The sequence below is a fragment of the Giraffa tippelskirchi genome, chromosome 4 (assembly GCF_054371585.1).
Source record: "Giraffa tippelskirchi isolate mGirTip1 chromosome 4, T2T-mGirTip1v1.2.pri, whole genome shotgun sequence".
Taxonomy (NCBI): Eukaryota; Metazoa; Chordata; class Mammalia; order Artiodactyla; family Giraffidae; genus Giraffa; species Giraffa tippelskirchi.
The window spans coordinates 39,354,659-39,371,620 of record NC_137278.1 but is presented as its reverse complement, the minus strand read 5'-3'; the positions used below and the strand labels follow the sequence as shown (position 1 = coordinate 39,371,620).

The window sequence follows — 16,962 nt, the reverse complement described above, 5'->3', positions numbered from 1 at the left end:
CCAGAATTCCATGGACAGAGGGGCCTCGCAGGCCCCAGTTCACCGGGTCCCAAAGAGTTAGACACCACTGAGCAACTTTCCAAAAAAAAAGATCTACCAATATTGAGTCTTGCAATCTAGGAATGCAATATTTCTCCATTTATTTAGGTCTTCAATTTCTTTTTAAAATATCTCATAATTCTCTCTGTAGGAGTGTTACCATCTGGTTAAATTTATTCCTAATTAACTGGTATCTTGTATGCTACTATGAATCATCTTTCTTTAAAACGTCAATGTTAACATTTATTATTAATCTGTTGAAACACAATTGATCCTCGAATATTGACTTTGTATCAGCAACTCTGTTAATTTATGAATTTAATAACTTTTCCTACGTGTTTTGATTTTCTATGCACATATCATCTATGGAAGAAGTTTTGTCTTTCTTCCTAATCTATTCCTGTATTTCCTCTTTTTCCAAAAATTAAAATCCACAATAATCTGAACCCGAGTAATGTGTTATTCCAGTTGTAAACCCAATAAAATAGTGCCAGAGGATTCTTTCCACCTCGCATGCTCTCGCTCTGAGGCTCTGTGGCCAGACCAATAACCCTTAAATCATTTCCAATACGGATGAATCTGAGCAGAACAGAGCAGGCTCGGACGCGGGCTGCGGAAGCGCGCCTCCACACCCTGGTCACCCCGCCCCTCGTCCCGACGCAGCCAATCAGCGCCCTCCTCTTACGGGGGTCTCTCTGATCAAAATGGTGGCGGCCGTTGGCTTGGTGTCCCGCTTTTAGTTCCGTTGCTCTATTCCTCCCGTTGCAAAATGTGAAAGGAAACGCTGCCGGTGGAGGGGGTCCTGGGCCATGAGTCGACGAAGGAAACCTGGGGACAGCCCTGGCCTGAAGCAAACGCCGCGCAAAGCGATGGCGACTGAGGAATGCAGTTCGGTGGTCGAATCGGGAAAGAGGAGGCTGAGGGCGGCCCGCGGCTCGGGGCCCCAAGGGCCAGGAGAGAGGCCTCCCCGGCCCTTGCCGCAGCAAGAACAGCCTCCAGTAGCCGCTTCGTGCAGTAAAAGTAATCCCGAGGGTGAGACATGGGCAGCGGGGCCTCCCTGGGCCTCAGCGCCTCAGCTTCAGAGCCCCGGGTGGGGGTGGAGTCTGAAATCGTTTGTTTTCTTTCCCTGGGCTTCTCCCTCAAGAGTTCAAAATTAACCAGACTATACTCCCCCACGACTTTCATCCCCGAGTATGAGCACTGCCCGGTTAGGCTTGACCACCAGTTATCGCCCCTGCCACAGGAATAAGTTGTGGGGTTTACCTCAGGGAGGAACGCTAACTTCTAGGCTGCTTCTCCAGGCATCAGCAGTGGCAGAGGGAGGTGAAATAATACCTTTTGCCTTCAGGTTAGGCCTAGAGGGATTATTTTACCTTGAACTGTTTGCCCTGACCAGATTTTAGTGAAGGGGCCATATGAAATACGGTTACTTGTATTCTCAAGATATCGGTGATGTTTTACCTTATGAATAAACCGGAAGTTCCTTTGTATAAAGTTCCTCCAAGTAGGAAAACTGTGGGCCCTTAAGTATATCATTCTGATAACTTTTTGGTGTTTCATTTTTTTTTTAAAGATTTCTGATGAATCCTGGTAGGAATTAAAACTCATTTAAGAGCTGTTTCCTAGAGCATGTTCTTAAAATAGAGCTTTTTACCATGTTTGTAGTTTACTTTGACAAAACAATTGCATAATAAACAAAAAGTGGTACTTCACAGAACTTAACTAAGAAATGGATCACTATAGCTTTTTCAAGTAATTAAATTGGGTAGGGTTGGCCAAAGGAGGCTAAACAGACTTTTTCTGAAGTTTCTGTTGAAACGTTTTTGAGTTTTGAAATGTATTTTTCTGAGGTTTCTCTTGAAACGTTTTTCATTTTTGAAATGTATTTGTAAATTACAGGTGGTTCCAAAAGCCTCCGAGTTCCAGTGGAGTGGCTAGCTTATACAGTATTGTCCATTTATAGAGTTATTAGATTGTCTTAAAGTACTTACTATTTACAATGTCAAGTTTGTAAAGTACTCCTGGGATTTCTATGTGAAACAAACGTTTCAGTTGTGGATAAAGTAATATAATCATCACTGGGAGAAAATTTTATAATTGGAACATAAAAAGTAATTTAGCTGAGGTATTTTAACATTGGGGTGTTATGAAGTAAAGTAATCCTTTACAGTGCAATAATCGTTATTTTAATCTTATTTTATATAGAAAGATATGAAACACCAAAGAGAATGCTGCAAATGGATTTATTGTCATCTACCTTCAGTTCTCCTAATGATCCAGATGGACAGAATGATATCTTTTGGGATCAAAATTCTCCAATGACAAAACAGTTAGGTAATTTGTCATTAACAGTTTTATCTGGGTGAATATTTGATTAATGATTAGGATTTAACCTTAGAATTTCAGTCAGGTATTCACATCAGGAACTTTTATACAGCAAATGTTTTTCCAAAATCTTAAGTGATTTTGTTGCTGTGATAGGCATGTGATGTCCGAGTGCTTAGTGATCTAAGCCATGCTAATTGTTTTCTATGAAGTGACTGATATGTTTAGAAACTAGATTTTTGTTTATAATTTATATGAATTTCTTTGTTTCTTAGGTAAAGGAAGAAAAAAGCAGCTTTACACCACAGATAGTGATGAGATCTCACATATTGTTAATCGTATTGCTCCTCAGGTAAATATGAGTAATTTTATAGTGTATTTTAGAACTGTGAAACATAATGGCAGTGAGTTTTGTTTGTAGTTCATTTATGTGAAAAATATTTTGTCTTTTTCAGTTCTCTTCTCCAAAAACAGAGCAACACAGATTACTTTTACCTTTTCTACCACTGAAATGCATGTTTTGAAAAAAGGAACAAAATGTAAAGTTGGGAACATATATTTTCCTAAGCATATGTTTTATTTTTTAGAGATGATTTTTAACTAGAGCCTTGTTTTTATTTTGTTTTTAATGTTATTTAATAATATATGGTTATTATTTTTCAGGTTACTAAAAGAATAGAATCAGACAATAAAAATTTAAACTTCAAAATCTTTTTTTAATATTACTATTTTTTAACTGTCTGTAGTAATGTTTTCCCAGTTGAAACTGCCTTTCTTAATACTTGTTAACTTAAAATATCATCAAGAAATATTAGAGTGGGAAAAAACTGGATTTGGATTTAGTACTTAGTCTGCCTTCTGTGGCGACCCTTAAGCAAGTCACTTGACTTGCCAGGTGGTGCAGTGGTAAAGAATCTGTTTGCCAGTGCAAGAGACACAGGAGACATGGGTTCAGTCCCTGGGTCAGGAAGATCTCCTGGAGTGGGAAATGGCAACCCTCTTCTGTATTTTTGCCTTGAAAATTCCACGGACATAGGAGCCTGGTGGCTACTGTGCATGAGGTCTCAAAGAGTTGGACTTGACTGAGCACACATACAAGCAAGTCACTTAAACTATCCGAACTTTAGTTCATTTAGTTATTAAAATAGAATTATTACTTGTCTTGCTCTTTCTTGTATTATTATGATGATTGAATTAGATAAAAATTGTAAACTATAGACTACTACAAATATTAGGTTATATTAAAATTAAGTATGATAGTTAACTTGTTTTCTGTAAAAGAACTGTGTTCAAAAGTTTCTTCTTTACTTCAGCTCTTGTGATGCTTGAATAATAGGTCACTCTCTGCTCTAGATCTCTTTCTTTTTTTTCTTATTTAGCAACATTTAAATCCAGAAAACATCCAGTTTTTGTTTAGTGTCTTCACAGGAAGTATGGTCTTTTCCTTGATGTGGCCTCAGATAGTGACTGTATGTTGACCATAAACAATACATGGCACTGGCCCAAACTGTGGTTACAAGGATCACCATCATCCAGGTGGAGGAGACAGGAAATAAAATTTTTCTTAGTGGCTATAAAACATCCAAAATTACAACTAGCACAGTCAAAAGAGCTCTGCTGCTACTAGCTCTACTTTCCGTCTTTGGCATGTCATAGAAATAGATTTTACATACGGTTCATTAGTTAAATAGCATTTATCCATCCTAAAGGAGATCAGTCCTGGGTATTTATTGGAAGGACTGATGTTGAAGCTGAAACTCCCAATACTTTGGCCACCTCATGCGAAGAGTTGACTCATTGGAAAAGACCCTAATGCTGGGAAGGATTGGGGGCAGGAGGAGAAGGGGACGACAGAGGATGAGATGGTTGGATGGCATCACCGGCTCGATGGACATGGGTTTGGGTAGACTCCAGGAGTTGGTGATGGACAGGGAGGCCTGGCGTGCTGCGATTCATGGGGTCGCAAAGAGTCGGACACAACTGAGCGACTGAACTGAACTGAACTGAATGCCATGTATTACTTGCTACATAAGTTAACAATAGGTCTTCATTAAATTGTTGATTTTACATGAAAGAAGCATAATAAAATGTGTTTGGGCTGGCTAGCCTAAGTAGTGATAAAAAGGTACATAAATTATTGGACTCTTTACTTACGTGGGCTGGAAATAATAGCTTACATAAAGAAATGGCAGCAGTATGCAAGTGACAACTTGTGTATAAGAAAAAATACAGTTAAATTAGTTGCTTTCAAGTGAGCACTTTTAAAGCATGTAAATCTTTGGCAATATCAAGGTCTGTTTAAGAACTTGTCATGTGCCAGAATGGCATAGGTGAGTTACCTTCCTCAAATAATTATTTAAATCACCTTAATAGTTCCAGAGATATATTTTAAAATTTGTACTTTTATTTTCATTTGATGGGGCTTTCCTGGTGGCTCAGTGGTAAAGAATCCACCTGCCAATTCAGGAGATGTGGATTCAATCCCTGGGTCGGGAAGATCCTGTGGAGTAGGAAATGGCAACCCCGCTCCAGTTTCCATGCCTGGGAAATCCCATGGACAGGGGAGCCAGGTGGGCTATGGTCCATTTAGTCACAAAGAGCTGGACACAACTTGTGGACTAAACAACAAACAGCAATAGTTCCAGAGATGACATTTTTTAAAATTTGCATTTTTATTCTAATTGGTCAGTCATTTTACTTTCTTCAGGGATACTTTTCATACAGTGTTGTTTGTTTGAAGATGGTAGATATTTTTCCATCTTTTTTGTACAATTCTGCACAGTATACTCTAGAATTAAATGAACTAATGTGCTTAGATACATTTTACAGCACCTGGATTGTACTATGTAATTATTAATGAGGAATTTTTTAAAATGTAACCTTTACAAATAATGTAAAAACCATATATAGGACCCATATATTTATATAACTGGATATATAAAGTTATTATACTTTTATTCTCTAAAAATGGAGTGAATTTAAAATTACTTGGTAAATGAACCAAAAAAAATCCATAATTAAATCATTAAGAATGTTATCTTCCCAAATTCAAGATTGTTGAAACAAAAGGGAAGCTATGTATTGAGTGTAAAATCAAAATTATTGCTTTTCTTGAGTATTCGCAAAGCTGAAAACTGCTAGATTCAACTGGACATCTAAGGAAACTACATTTTGATTAATTGATGATTTTGAAGCACCAAGTTGTAGGCAACTTATCACCTAACTTTCTAGTGTATAAACCTGAACTGACATCTTTATGCTCAGCATTTTGCTAGATGCTGAGTTATCATAGGAACGGTCCTTGCCTTCAAGTAATCTGTAATCTAGTGATTAGATTATTTTAATTTGTGTGACAGTTGCTTGTTTATATTCATTCCAGGTACTATAAAAATAGAGTAGAAAATGATTAACTTGTTTAATTTGTTGGTTTGGTTTGTAACTAATACATAAATTCATTCTCTAATTTTGTACATGATCAAGTGACTAAAAGGTGTACAAGAAACATGTAGGACTAAAGTGGCTTTTTTCTAGCCTTAATACTGGTTAAAACTTCTTTACCCACTTCCTCTACTTAATTTTGTTCTTCCTACCTCATTCACAGCATCAATTCTAATCTTGCCATTATCTCTAACTTGGTCCTGACTTAATGCTAAATTTTCTTAGTTCTATCTAAGTGTTGTCAATTCACGTCAACATGGATTGTCCAACTTAGATAAACATTATAATGGCAATAGGGGAAATTTGGAGGTCCAGGTAATACAGAAAGAACTCCATATTTATCTCTTTTTATTCCTAATTCTAATAGTTCCTACTGCAGTTTATTTCTAGTACTAACGTTTATTTTTGTCAGTATCTTATGACAACTGAAATAAGTTGATCAGTTTTCTTTTGATAAAAATATGTACTTTTATTATTGAATATGTATTTCTATTCTGCAGTGGCTTCCACAGTGGCTCAGATGGTAAAGAATCTGCCCGCAATCAATGCAGGAGACCTGGGTTCGATCCCTGGGTCAGGGAGGTCCCCTGGAGAAGGGAATGGCTATCCACTCCAGTGTTTTTGCCTGGAAAATTCCATGGACAGAGGAGTCTGGAGGGCTACAGTCCATGGGGTCAGAAAGAGTCAGACATGACTGAGCAACTAACATGCATTTCTAATTAAATTCTTAAAAACTTAAGTTTTTTGAAAATATGGAATTCCCAATTCTGAGTGTTTTCATTCCCTAAAGCAAGTAGATCACTTCTTGCAACTTGTTATTGCCATCCTCCAGCTTTTCATTGTTTTGAAGTTTGTTTAGTTGCTGTCACTTTACCAGAATTTATTCCTTTAAGAAAATAATTCTGCATAATTAAAGTGGGTTTTTGTTTGATTAGTTGTTTTTGTACTTTCACATCTCTTTTTTTTTTTTTTGGCCCTTCTGCCAAAGGATGAGAAACCAACAACAGACTCCATGCTGGGCATTTGGATTGGTGACACTGCTATTCCTTGCACTCCTAGTGTAGCAAAAGGAAAATCAAGAGCAAAACTCAGCTGCACAAAGTAAGTTTAAACTTTTCAGTTTTTCTGACATTCAGTGAAGTAAATATTTTTAGTATTTTGTTTTGGCTTTGTGAGTATGTCAAAATGCTTATAAATTATTATCCTTAACTTTGAGATGTAAAGTTTTGAACTTATTTATAATGTCAGGATGTGTTAAAATTTGTGAGTTTTAACATTAAAATATGTTAAATAACAGTTGAGTATTTATGACTTTTAGATTATCTACATTATTTTTTCAATATTTGTTTAATAGGTTAAGATCACAAAATCAAGAGGAAGAACTTATGAAATTAGCTAAGCAATTTGATAAAAATATGGAAGAGCTGGATGTGATTCAAGAGCAAGACAAGAATCATCATGATCTTATCCAGATGATTTCAGAAACAGAGAGTTCACATAATTACAGAGATAATGTACAAATGCAGTTACTATGTGATATAGTTCCTGAAATAGATAAGGCTATAATAAAGAAGCCAGTGAAAGAAAACACCAAGATATCTGTGGCAAAGGATCAAACCAGCAGTCAGAAGCCATTTGACCAAAATGCTGAAGCAGCCTTTATTGCCATGTTTGATGGTTCTACTCAGAAATGTAGTGGACAGTTAAGCCAAGATTTGTCAGATGCTTTCTTGAAAACCAGTAATACTACCTTTGGAAAGAAAAACACTTTGAAAAAGGAGAAAATCATTACTAATGAAACTGTGGTCACTGAAAATCTGCCAAGTAAAACCCTAGGATCACTTTCTCATCAAGTCGATAATCCTGGAATGACAAAATCATATGTGACTTTCTGTACTAAGGAACCAGGAACTTTTAATAAGCTCATTGATACTTTTACTACCAGTGATTTTGAGGATGATTGGGAAAACTTACTAAGTAATGAACCTTTTGTTATGCAGAATATGGAAATGTCTGAGCTGTTCCCTGCTCCTAAAACAGTCCAAATTGCTGATCAAAAGGAAATTTGTTCCTTTAACAGTAAAGAGGATAAAAGTAAGTCAGGAATGAATACAAGTCTAGATGCCAAGTTAAGAGATTCAAAAATTTCACAAGGTCTTCCTTCAAATACATGGAACAGTGAATTAACAGATGCTGAAAAATACAGATTTTCACCAAAGCCAAATGATAAACCAAATAAATTATTAGCCACTGAAAATAAAATGAAATTGGAGAAATCTTTTAATATAGTTGTTGATCAAGACAAAATTCAAGACTGTGCAGTTGCATCTAATCTGACAAAAGTAAATGAAAATACTTACACTAAATTTAATTCTAAAGTAAATGCTTCTGAAAAGAAATCTGCTTTGAAGCCAGGATGTTCTAATAAGTCCATTTTTAATCAGTCTTTGAAAGTGCCTGCTAATGTCAAGCCTTTTGGCTCTACAACTTTGGGCAATACAACCACTGTTTGTAACCCAAATCAGACTAATGGATCAAAGTTAGGTTCTTTGTTTGATGATTGGAATGATCCATCATTTACCAATGAAATTGTTAAAGCATGTCATCAGTTAGAGAATAACTGGGAAGCAGATGACGTAGATGATGATATATTATACCAGGCGTGTGATGATATTGAAAGACTAACTCAGGAGCAAAATATTAGAGTTGACAACAAGACATCAGAAAGTGTACTTGGGATCAATAATAGTTCTAAACATGGAGCCAAAAACGTGTTTACTACACCTAAACAAGGAAGTCAGTTGATGCAGTCAAAGCACCTGAATCTGAACAGCATTTCAGCGCAGACATCTTCATTGACAAATAACTTACAAATAAATAAATCAGTGAAGATGGAGAGAGGGGAAATGTATGGAAATTCTCCGGGTTTTTTAGGTGCCACGACAAATTTGAGTATATACTCTAAGAACTCAGACCGTCAGATCAGTAATCTGCATGTCTCTCGGAACAACACTGATGTACCAAAACAAGTGAATAGTTCTAAATCGGTTCTTACAGGAAGTTCAAGTTTGAATGTGAGTTCACATATGAGTACAGAAGTTGCTGCTTCTAAGAAGGAATTGAGTACCCTATGTCTACCCCGTAGCACCACAGCAGGTGAAGCTAAGTATGACTTTAAGAGAGTAGCTCGACTTTCTAACTACATGTATATAAAGATGAAAAATAGTCCGATGCTTTCCCCGTCTAATTATGATTCTGGAACAGGAAGTATTTCTGGTACCAAAATCGCACAGGGATTGGAGAAAAATAAAAGTGTCAACCCGTTATCTGGGAAGGCTGTTCAACAGCAGTCTTGGGTGAAATTTTCCGAACCTTTGAAACAACCTTCAAAAGGTATGTATGAAATAGTGTTTGAAAAATAGCCAGACTAGTTCTTTGTTGTATTGAATTTGCATGACATATATGTTAAAGACTATTCTGCGATGTTTAACTAGAAGTCTTAAAGTGATTCTTAAAAATAAGATGCTGGAATATACAAACACTGGGTGGTTTATGTATTTAAAAGACTGCATTGAATTCTTTGCCAACATGTAATACAGTGACTATTATAGTTGCCAGTCAATAAGTATGTGTTGAGTCTTTTCTGAATTATTTCCCGGAAAATTTTACTTAGCATTTATGTATTACTGTATGAGATTCCTTGTGTTCACTGAAATACCTCACTGTTTTAAAATTTGAGTAATTGTCTATTTTTAGCAGAACAGTATGTGAAGGTTTAGAGCATTCTAATTAAATACCTTTCATGCATTGGAGAAGGAAATGGCAACCCACTCCAGTGTTCTTGCCTGGAGAATCCCAGGGACAGGGGAGCTTGGTGGGCTGCCATCTGTGGGGTCGCACAAAGTCAGACACGACTGAAGTGACTTAGCAGCAGCAGCAGCTAGAATACTATCTCATATAAAACTGTTAGTTATGATGGTTAGAGTTGTTATTTACTTATTTAGTGTATCTTGTGATCTTTGATTCTTTCCATTTTTTCTTTTCCCCCAATTCTCCTTTCTATCTCTCAAGTTCCATTGTTTTTGCTTCAAAAAATGTATCTCAAAACTGTCCATTTTTCTCACTCTTTGCTGTACCACCCTTATGCAAGCCAACATTTCCCTACTGGACTGCTGCAGTTCTTCTACCTGTTCCCTCTCATTTCTAGTCTCCAAACAGCAGAATCATCTTTTAAAACAAGGTAGAAAAAAAAAACAACCAAGAAGGTATATTTGGCATTCCTCTGCTTGAAGACAACCTTCAGGCACTGCTCATTGTATTTCAAATAAAATCTTAATTTACACCCTGATCTGCAAGCCTGGACTTTCTCTTTAACCTGCCTATTCTCTTTTTTCTTGCCTTACCTACTAGACTTCAGCTACACCAGCTGTATTTGAGTTCCTCAAACAGAATAGGTTCTTCTCTAGTTTAGGAACTTTGCTATTCCAAGCTAACACTACTGCCTTCAGTTCACTTCAGTTCAGTTGCTCAGTCGTGTCCGACTTTTTGCAACCCCATGAATCCCAGCACTCCAGGTCTCCCTGTCCATCACCAACTCCTGGAGTACACCCAAACCCATGTCCATTGAGTCAGTGATGCCATCCAACCATCTCATTCTCTATTGTCCCCATCTTCTCCTGCCTTCAGTCTTTCCCAGCATCAGGGTCTTTTCCAATGAGTCAGCTCTTCACATCAGATGGCCAAAGTATTGGAGTTTCAGCTTCAACATCAGTCCTTCCAATGAACACCCAGGACTGATCTCCTTTAGGATGGACTGGTTGAATCTCCTTGCAGTCCAAGGGACTCTCAAGAGTCTTCTCCAACACCACAGTTCAAAAGCTTCAATTCTTCAGCACTCAGCTTTCTTTATAGTCCAACTCTCACATCCATACATGACCACTGGAAAAACCATTGCCTTGACTAGACGGACCTTTGTTGGCAAAGTAATGCCTCTGCTTTTAATATGCTGTCTAGGTTGGTCAAAACTTTCCTTCCAAGGAGTAAGTGTCTTTTAATTTCATGGCTGCAGTCACCATCTGCAGTGATTTTGGAGTCCAGAAAAATAAAGTCAGCCACTGTTTCCACTGTTTCCCCATCTATTGCCATGAAGTGATGGGACTGGATACCATGATCTTAGTTTTCAGATTGTTGACCTTTAAGCCAACCTTTTCACTCTCCTCTTTCACTTTCATCAAGAGGCTCTTTAGTTCTTCACTTTTCTGCCATAAGGATGGTGTCATCTACATATCTGAGGTTATTGATATTTCTCCCGGCATTCTTGATTCCGGCTAGTGCTTCCTCCAGCCCAGCGTTTCTCACGATGTACTCTGCAAAAAAGTTAAATAAGCAGGGTGACACTATACAGCCTTGACGTACTCTTTTTCCTATTTGGAACCAATCTGTTGTTCCATGTCCAGTTCTAACTGTTGCTTCCTGACCTGCATACAGGTTTCTCAAGAGGCAGGTCAGGTGGTCTGGGATTCCCATCTCTTCCAGAATTTTCCACAGTTTATTGTGATCCACACAGTCAAAGGCTTTGGCATAGTCAATAAAGCAGAAGTAGATGTTTTTCTGGAACCCTCTTGCTTTTTCGATGATCCAAAGGATGTTGGCAATTTGATCTCTGGTTCCTCAGCCTTTTCTAAAACCAGCTTGAACATCTGGAAGTTCACAGTTCACATATTGCTGAAACTTGGTTGGAGAATTTTGAGCATTACTAGCGTGTGAGATGAGTGCAGTTGTGTGGTAGTTTGAGCATTCTTTGACATTTCCTTTCTTTGGAATTGGAATGAAAACTGACCTTTTCCAGTCCTGTGGCCACTGCTGAGTTTTCCAAATTTGCTGACATATTGAGTGCAGCACTTTTACAGCACAGCATCATCTTTCAGGATTTGAAATAGCTCAACTGGAATTCCATCACCTCCTCTAGCTTTGTTCATAGTTCCTTCAGCAGTCTATAAATGCTTTCCTGTTATTTTCAGTCATCTCTCTTATTTCCTTGATTTCTTTTGTCACAGTTTGCAATCAGATATTGATTACCATCTGTCTCATCAGTGAACCTAGGCCTACTATAGCAGCTGCCATTTAGATGTTTAATAAATATTTGAGTGAACATTATGCAATATAATCTGAAAAGTCTGTCATTCACTGATACTGTAATAATTTTTAAAAGGGAGTATTTCTGGCATAACTGTGTGTTTCTTAATGCCCAGTGCTCTTCAACAGAAACCTTGTACCCCCTCGTGCATATACCAAATCTGCTAGCTGGTTTCCATTTATCTCTTAAACATAATGTGTTTCTAACTACTCAGAATGATTTTGGTTCACTTTCTCAGTTTTTCCAGTAGCCCGTGCTAACTTGTTTTACACCATTTACTATGCTGGCTTGTAATTGTTTATTGTTTTAATCAGTCTCCCTCACTTGAGGTTAACATTAGGAATTTTACCTATTATGTAGATCAGTGTTAATATGGTAATGTAGTTTTTAGTTTCTTTTAATATTAGATTGTTTTCTGTTTAGATTCTAAATGATGCTTTTGTTGGCATTATCAGGACAACTTTCCTGTTAAGTGATCCCTCACTTTTAAAAAATTTGCAACACTAATAGGTAATTGTTTAAAAATAAAAAGTATAGGTTAATTTGACATAAAAAGGTAAGTCCTCTATTTCTCCTTTTCTCCAAAGATTTTTCAGGGAAAGCTCCTGTTAATAGCATTTTCTGCAAGTATAAAAACATAGGGGTGAAGGGTGGTGTGTGTGTACCTATACATTTATTTAAATAGATGTGATTACATAGCAAAGACTATTTGGCAGCTTGATTTTGGTTTCACTTAATGTATTGTAACTGTCTTTTTCCTGATAGTACATAGAGATTTGCTTTAGTTCTTTGAATCTGTACATAATATGTAGTTGTATGGATGATAGCATAATTTAATCTGTTTCTCTATTGATGGAGGTTTAGTTTGATTGCAGTTTTTTGCATTACAAGCAGTCCAGTCTGCCACTAAATATTCTACATAAATTTGCACATGCTCATGAGATTGTATCTGTTTGAAAATTGATATAAGATTCAGAATATTTTAAATGTTGATGAAGATCTTTAAATCTTACCCCTAATTACATCAATTTATACTTTTATCAATACTGACAATGAATACTCTACATTATCACCCAAACTAGATATTTTGAAACTTTAAAATTGTTGTCAATCTATAGTAGTTTCAAATGTTTGTTTATATTTAAGTAAGTACAGTTAATTGAGTCATTCTTCCAGTGTGAATTTACTTAATTATAGTTGTAATTCCATTAAAGACTAAGTCTCTCTGGAATATGTGAGTTTCTCCAAAACTCCTGTCTACTGTCTCATCAGCATTTTTTTTTTATGGATAGATTCTTTCAGTTTACTTTACAGTTTTTCTGTTAAGTTTATTGATAGTACCTAATATTCTAATTAATGTTAACTTTGTTGACATTTTCTATTGTTTCCATTTCCTTTTACTTTGGTGTAGCAAGCTGCTCTGCAGCAAATACCTTTGGGCGGGGCGGGGGCGGGGCCGGGGGGGTGTGTGCTTCTAACTACCTCTTGTTTTAAGCTAGATTTGGCTAATTGTGGCCTGTCCAAATCCAGCCTGTATAGCCTGTTTTTTGTACAGCCAGCATATTAAGGTGATTTTCACTTCATGTTTTTCACTTTATATGGTTGAAAAAAATCAAAAGAATAATACTTAATACCTTTTGAAAACTATGTGGAGTTCATGTTTCATTGTCCATAAACAAAGTTTTATTTGAACACAGCCACATCATTTATTTATATGTGTTGTCCTTGGCTGTTTTCATGTACAGTGACAGAGCTGAATAGTTGCCACAGGAGATCCTATGCCTCTTAAAGGTTAACATATTTTTGGGTCTTTTACTGAAAAAAAGGACTTCCGTGGTGGCTCAGTGATAAAGAATCTCCCTGCCAATGCAGGAGACACAGGTTGGATCCCCGGGTCCGGGAAGATCCCCTGAAGAAGGAAATGGCAACACACTCCAGTATTCTTGCCTAGGAAATCCCATGGACAGAGGAGCCTGGAAGATTACAGTCCACAGGGTTGCAAGAGTCAGACTCGTCTTAGTGACTAAACAACAACTGAAAAAAAAAATAAGTGTTTGACCCGTGCTTCAGTATTAAGATTTGAAAGAACCATTTTTGTTTTGTTCCTTGCCAGTAGTTGGAGCCCTTGCTATGTATTTTTATTGAAGAAATGAATGACTCTCCCAAAATCAAATTTTCCCTATGTGACTTTATTGTATCTTTTGAAATTAATTTGTAGAATACCACAAAACCAACTGAGGGGCCAGTTTTAGGTAGCTATGTTCTCTTCTGCCATGGAGTGTTAACCTGTTTTCCCTCTAAAAACTGAATGTAAATTGTGTATGTGTTCTGAGTTTCTTGTGTCTCTCAGCTTTCAGTCTAAAATAATAAATTAGTCAAGCTAATTTAAAAGTATATTGTATCTTTCTGTAAGAAAAAATAGCTGCAGTCTGTAAGATAATTGATTTAGAAAGTAAAAAGCAACAGAATCACCCGTGGAGTTTGAGATATATATCTCTTACTCTGAGCACCCTCTCCCATTTCTGATTATACTGGGGATGGAAGGAGAGAGTGATGATATATTTTGGGTAAATATCTACCTTGGTTAACAAGAGAAATGTCTTATAGCAACTATATTCTGAATCTCTGTAGATGTCATTGTAAATATTTCTCTTGTTAACAGTACTACTGATTCTTATTTACTTCTTTAAAGGGTAAATTTTACAACATATACAGTTTTACCAATATACAGTCACTTAAATATGCATTTGGATGATGGTCTTGATTTTAGAACATTAAATGAAAAAATGTTGGCTAAAATTTTGAAGTTTGATTCTTAGTAGCATTACATAGATAATCTAATATTTTAGCTCAGAGTGACTTGACTTAACTGTGGAATTAGATTCATTTTATTAGAACTCAGAATTTTGGTAGAGGCAGAATTTGTTGTGTTAAATTTAAGACACATTGTTCATTTCATAGTATGTTTATCTGAAGTATACACTAAAGTATGTTGCATAAAAATGTATCAGAATGCTTCACATTTTGTAAAAAGATTTCATATTGAAAATTTTATGCAGACACCCTGCTCCTTGAAATAATTTTCCAGTGTTTATAGAAAATGTATCCTCCATCTAAAAATGCAGTATTTGACAGTGAATTTTATGTTTATTGACATGATAGGTTTCACTCTATTACTCCAAAATATTTTTCCTAAACAGCTGAAATGAAAATCTTGGAGATCTATAGAGGGAAAAAATGTAGGAGTCGGAATATTAACATCAGTTATCTTATAGTAAAAATATACTATTTGAAGTATTAATATCTAATTCATTTTATTTTGACTACTTTTCTATTACAATCTATATAACATTTAAAATTCCAATTTGTTTTTAAAATATATTCATTGGTTATATAAATTAGGTGTCATTTTTCATAAGAATTATTTGTTGGGTAGTCAAAATGTAGAGTTTTTAATCAATTTTATCACCCTGTGAGAAGAGTAGATCAGTTCTTGATTTCATTTTGGCCTGGAGCCTTGTACTGTATCTGCATTTGTAGTCTATACTTAATAGTTTAGGATGGGCTCCCCTGATGGCTAGGTGGTAAAGAATCCTCCTGCCAATGCTAGAGACACAAGAGATGCAGGTTCAGTCCCTGGGTCAGGAAGATCCTCTGGAGAAGTAAATAGCAACCCACTCCAGTATTCTTGCCTGGTAAACCCCATAGACAGAGCCTGACAGGCTACAGTCCATGGGGTCACAAGAGTCCCACAGGACTTAGCAACTAAACGGCAACAACATGATTGAATAACAAAACCAAAGACAAATTCTTTACCATCTGAGTCACCAGGGAAGCCCAGTAACAAAACCAGTGTGGCACATCTGGGTAATGAAAAAGTAAAAATTAAAACTCATTCAGAATGATTTTATAGTCTTTAAAACTAATACTCATATTTGGTTTCATTTTTAGAAGAAGAAGAGAAAAACAGAAAGTATTCTCCAGAAGAAATTCAGAGAAAAAGACAAGCAGCCCTGGTTCGAAGAATGGCCAAAGCACAGGCATCATCTGTAAAGAAAGGCAGCTCCCACTTAACTTGATTTCTTTAGTGAAATGTTACTTGGGAGATAACAAAGACAGATGATAACTATCTATGATAGGAAATGTTTTTCTTGATTTCTCCATGAGAAATTTAATGCTGAGTTATAAAGCATGGACTTCTACTGTATTTAATAAATCAGTGTTTATGTAGTCGATGAAACCTTTCCTTGGAGATGTATATTGAAGTTAATTGCATGTAAGTTTTGGAAGTTCTGGTAAGTTAGCAGTTATATAGTAGAATTATGCAGAGGAAAGTAGTTTTATTTTTAAATACTGTGATTACAGAGGGTCATCCCAAAACAATCTCCTTAATTTTTTATTGTTAATAAGTGTTTTCCTAATACAAAACTTCAGCTTACTAAGTTAATAGAATTTTGTTGTTGTTTTCAGTAACTGTTCCTTAAAGGTTGTATACATTTCTGAATTTTAATTAATACTTTCATATTCTTAGGAACATGGATGGTAGGAAATAAAGGACTTCACTTTATTTGTAAGAAATTACTCTTTTCAATTCCTAGTCTGTAATAGGTGTGAATTTAAAATTTTCTAAAATGTAATGCATTTGGAAACTTCACAACATTTTTAGGGAAGATGCTGATTTAAGAACTTTAGAAAACAGAATGTGGATTGGCTGTGTAAGTAGTGTAGCGTCATTAACATTTAGAACTATCAGAAACTTTAGAGATACCTGGTCTAACTTCATTGTATAGGTAAGAGATGAATACTTTTATTCTGAAAGTCACAGGCAAGTTCGTGCTTGGATTAGAAAGGTTTCTTTCATTCTAATGAATACCTAGTCAAATGGTATCATTTGCTTCAGATTATTATTATTTAGTACATAAAAACTTATTTGTGGGAGCATTAATTGTAGTATAAAACTAAAAGTAAAATACATTAAGAGACTGATAACAATGCTGATTGTTTCTTATGTTAAAGAATCAGGA

The 16,962-nt window shown here is 36.0% G+C and overlaps 1 protein-coding gene across 7 annotated transcripts; it reads left to right on the top strand.

Moving 5' to 3' along the window:
• Window positions 1-736: 736 nt before the first annotated feature.
• Window positions 737-16,516, top strand: ETAA1 (ETAA1 activator of ATR kinase). 7 transcript variants are annotated; one of them, XM_081596851.1, is made up of 6 exons: window positions 737-1,059; window positions 2,245-2,368; window positions 2,640-2,716; window positions 6,791-6,903; window positions 7,157-9,195; window positions 15,890-16,516. In XM_081596851.1, the coding sequence occupies exons 4-6, from the start codon at window positions 6,815-6,817 to the stop codon at window positions 16,015-16,017; spliced, it is 2,256 nt and encodes a 751-aa protein (XP_081452977.1). In that variant the 5' UTR covers window positions 737-1,059; window positions 2,245-2,368; window positions 2,640-2,716; window positions 6,791-6,814; the 3' UTR covers window positions 16,018-16,516. The 7 variants fall into 7 exon arrangements, with proteins under 7 accessions (XP_081452977.1, XP_081452975.1, XP_081452976.1 ...); XM_081596849.1 differs by having other exon boundaries at window positions 2,245-2,373; XM_081596850.1 differs by having other exon boundaries at window positions 737-1,071.
• Window positions 16,517-16,962: the final 446 nt, after the last annotated feature.

Bases quoted from the DNA above. Each gene is read 5' to 3' on its own strand.
- ETAA1 (XM_081596848.1), top strand. From the start codon at position 849: ATGAGTCGACGAAGGAAACCTGGGGACAGCCCTGGCCTGAAGCAAACG. The intron at 2,374-2,639 runs GTAATTTGTCAT...TTTGTTTCTTAG, and splicing joins TCCAATGACAAAACAGTTAG to GTAAAGGAAGAAAAAAGCAG. The intron at 6,904-7,156 runs GTAAGTTTAAAC...TTTGTTTAATAG, and splicing joins GCAAAACTCAGCTGCACAAA to GTTAAGATCACAAAATCAAG.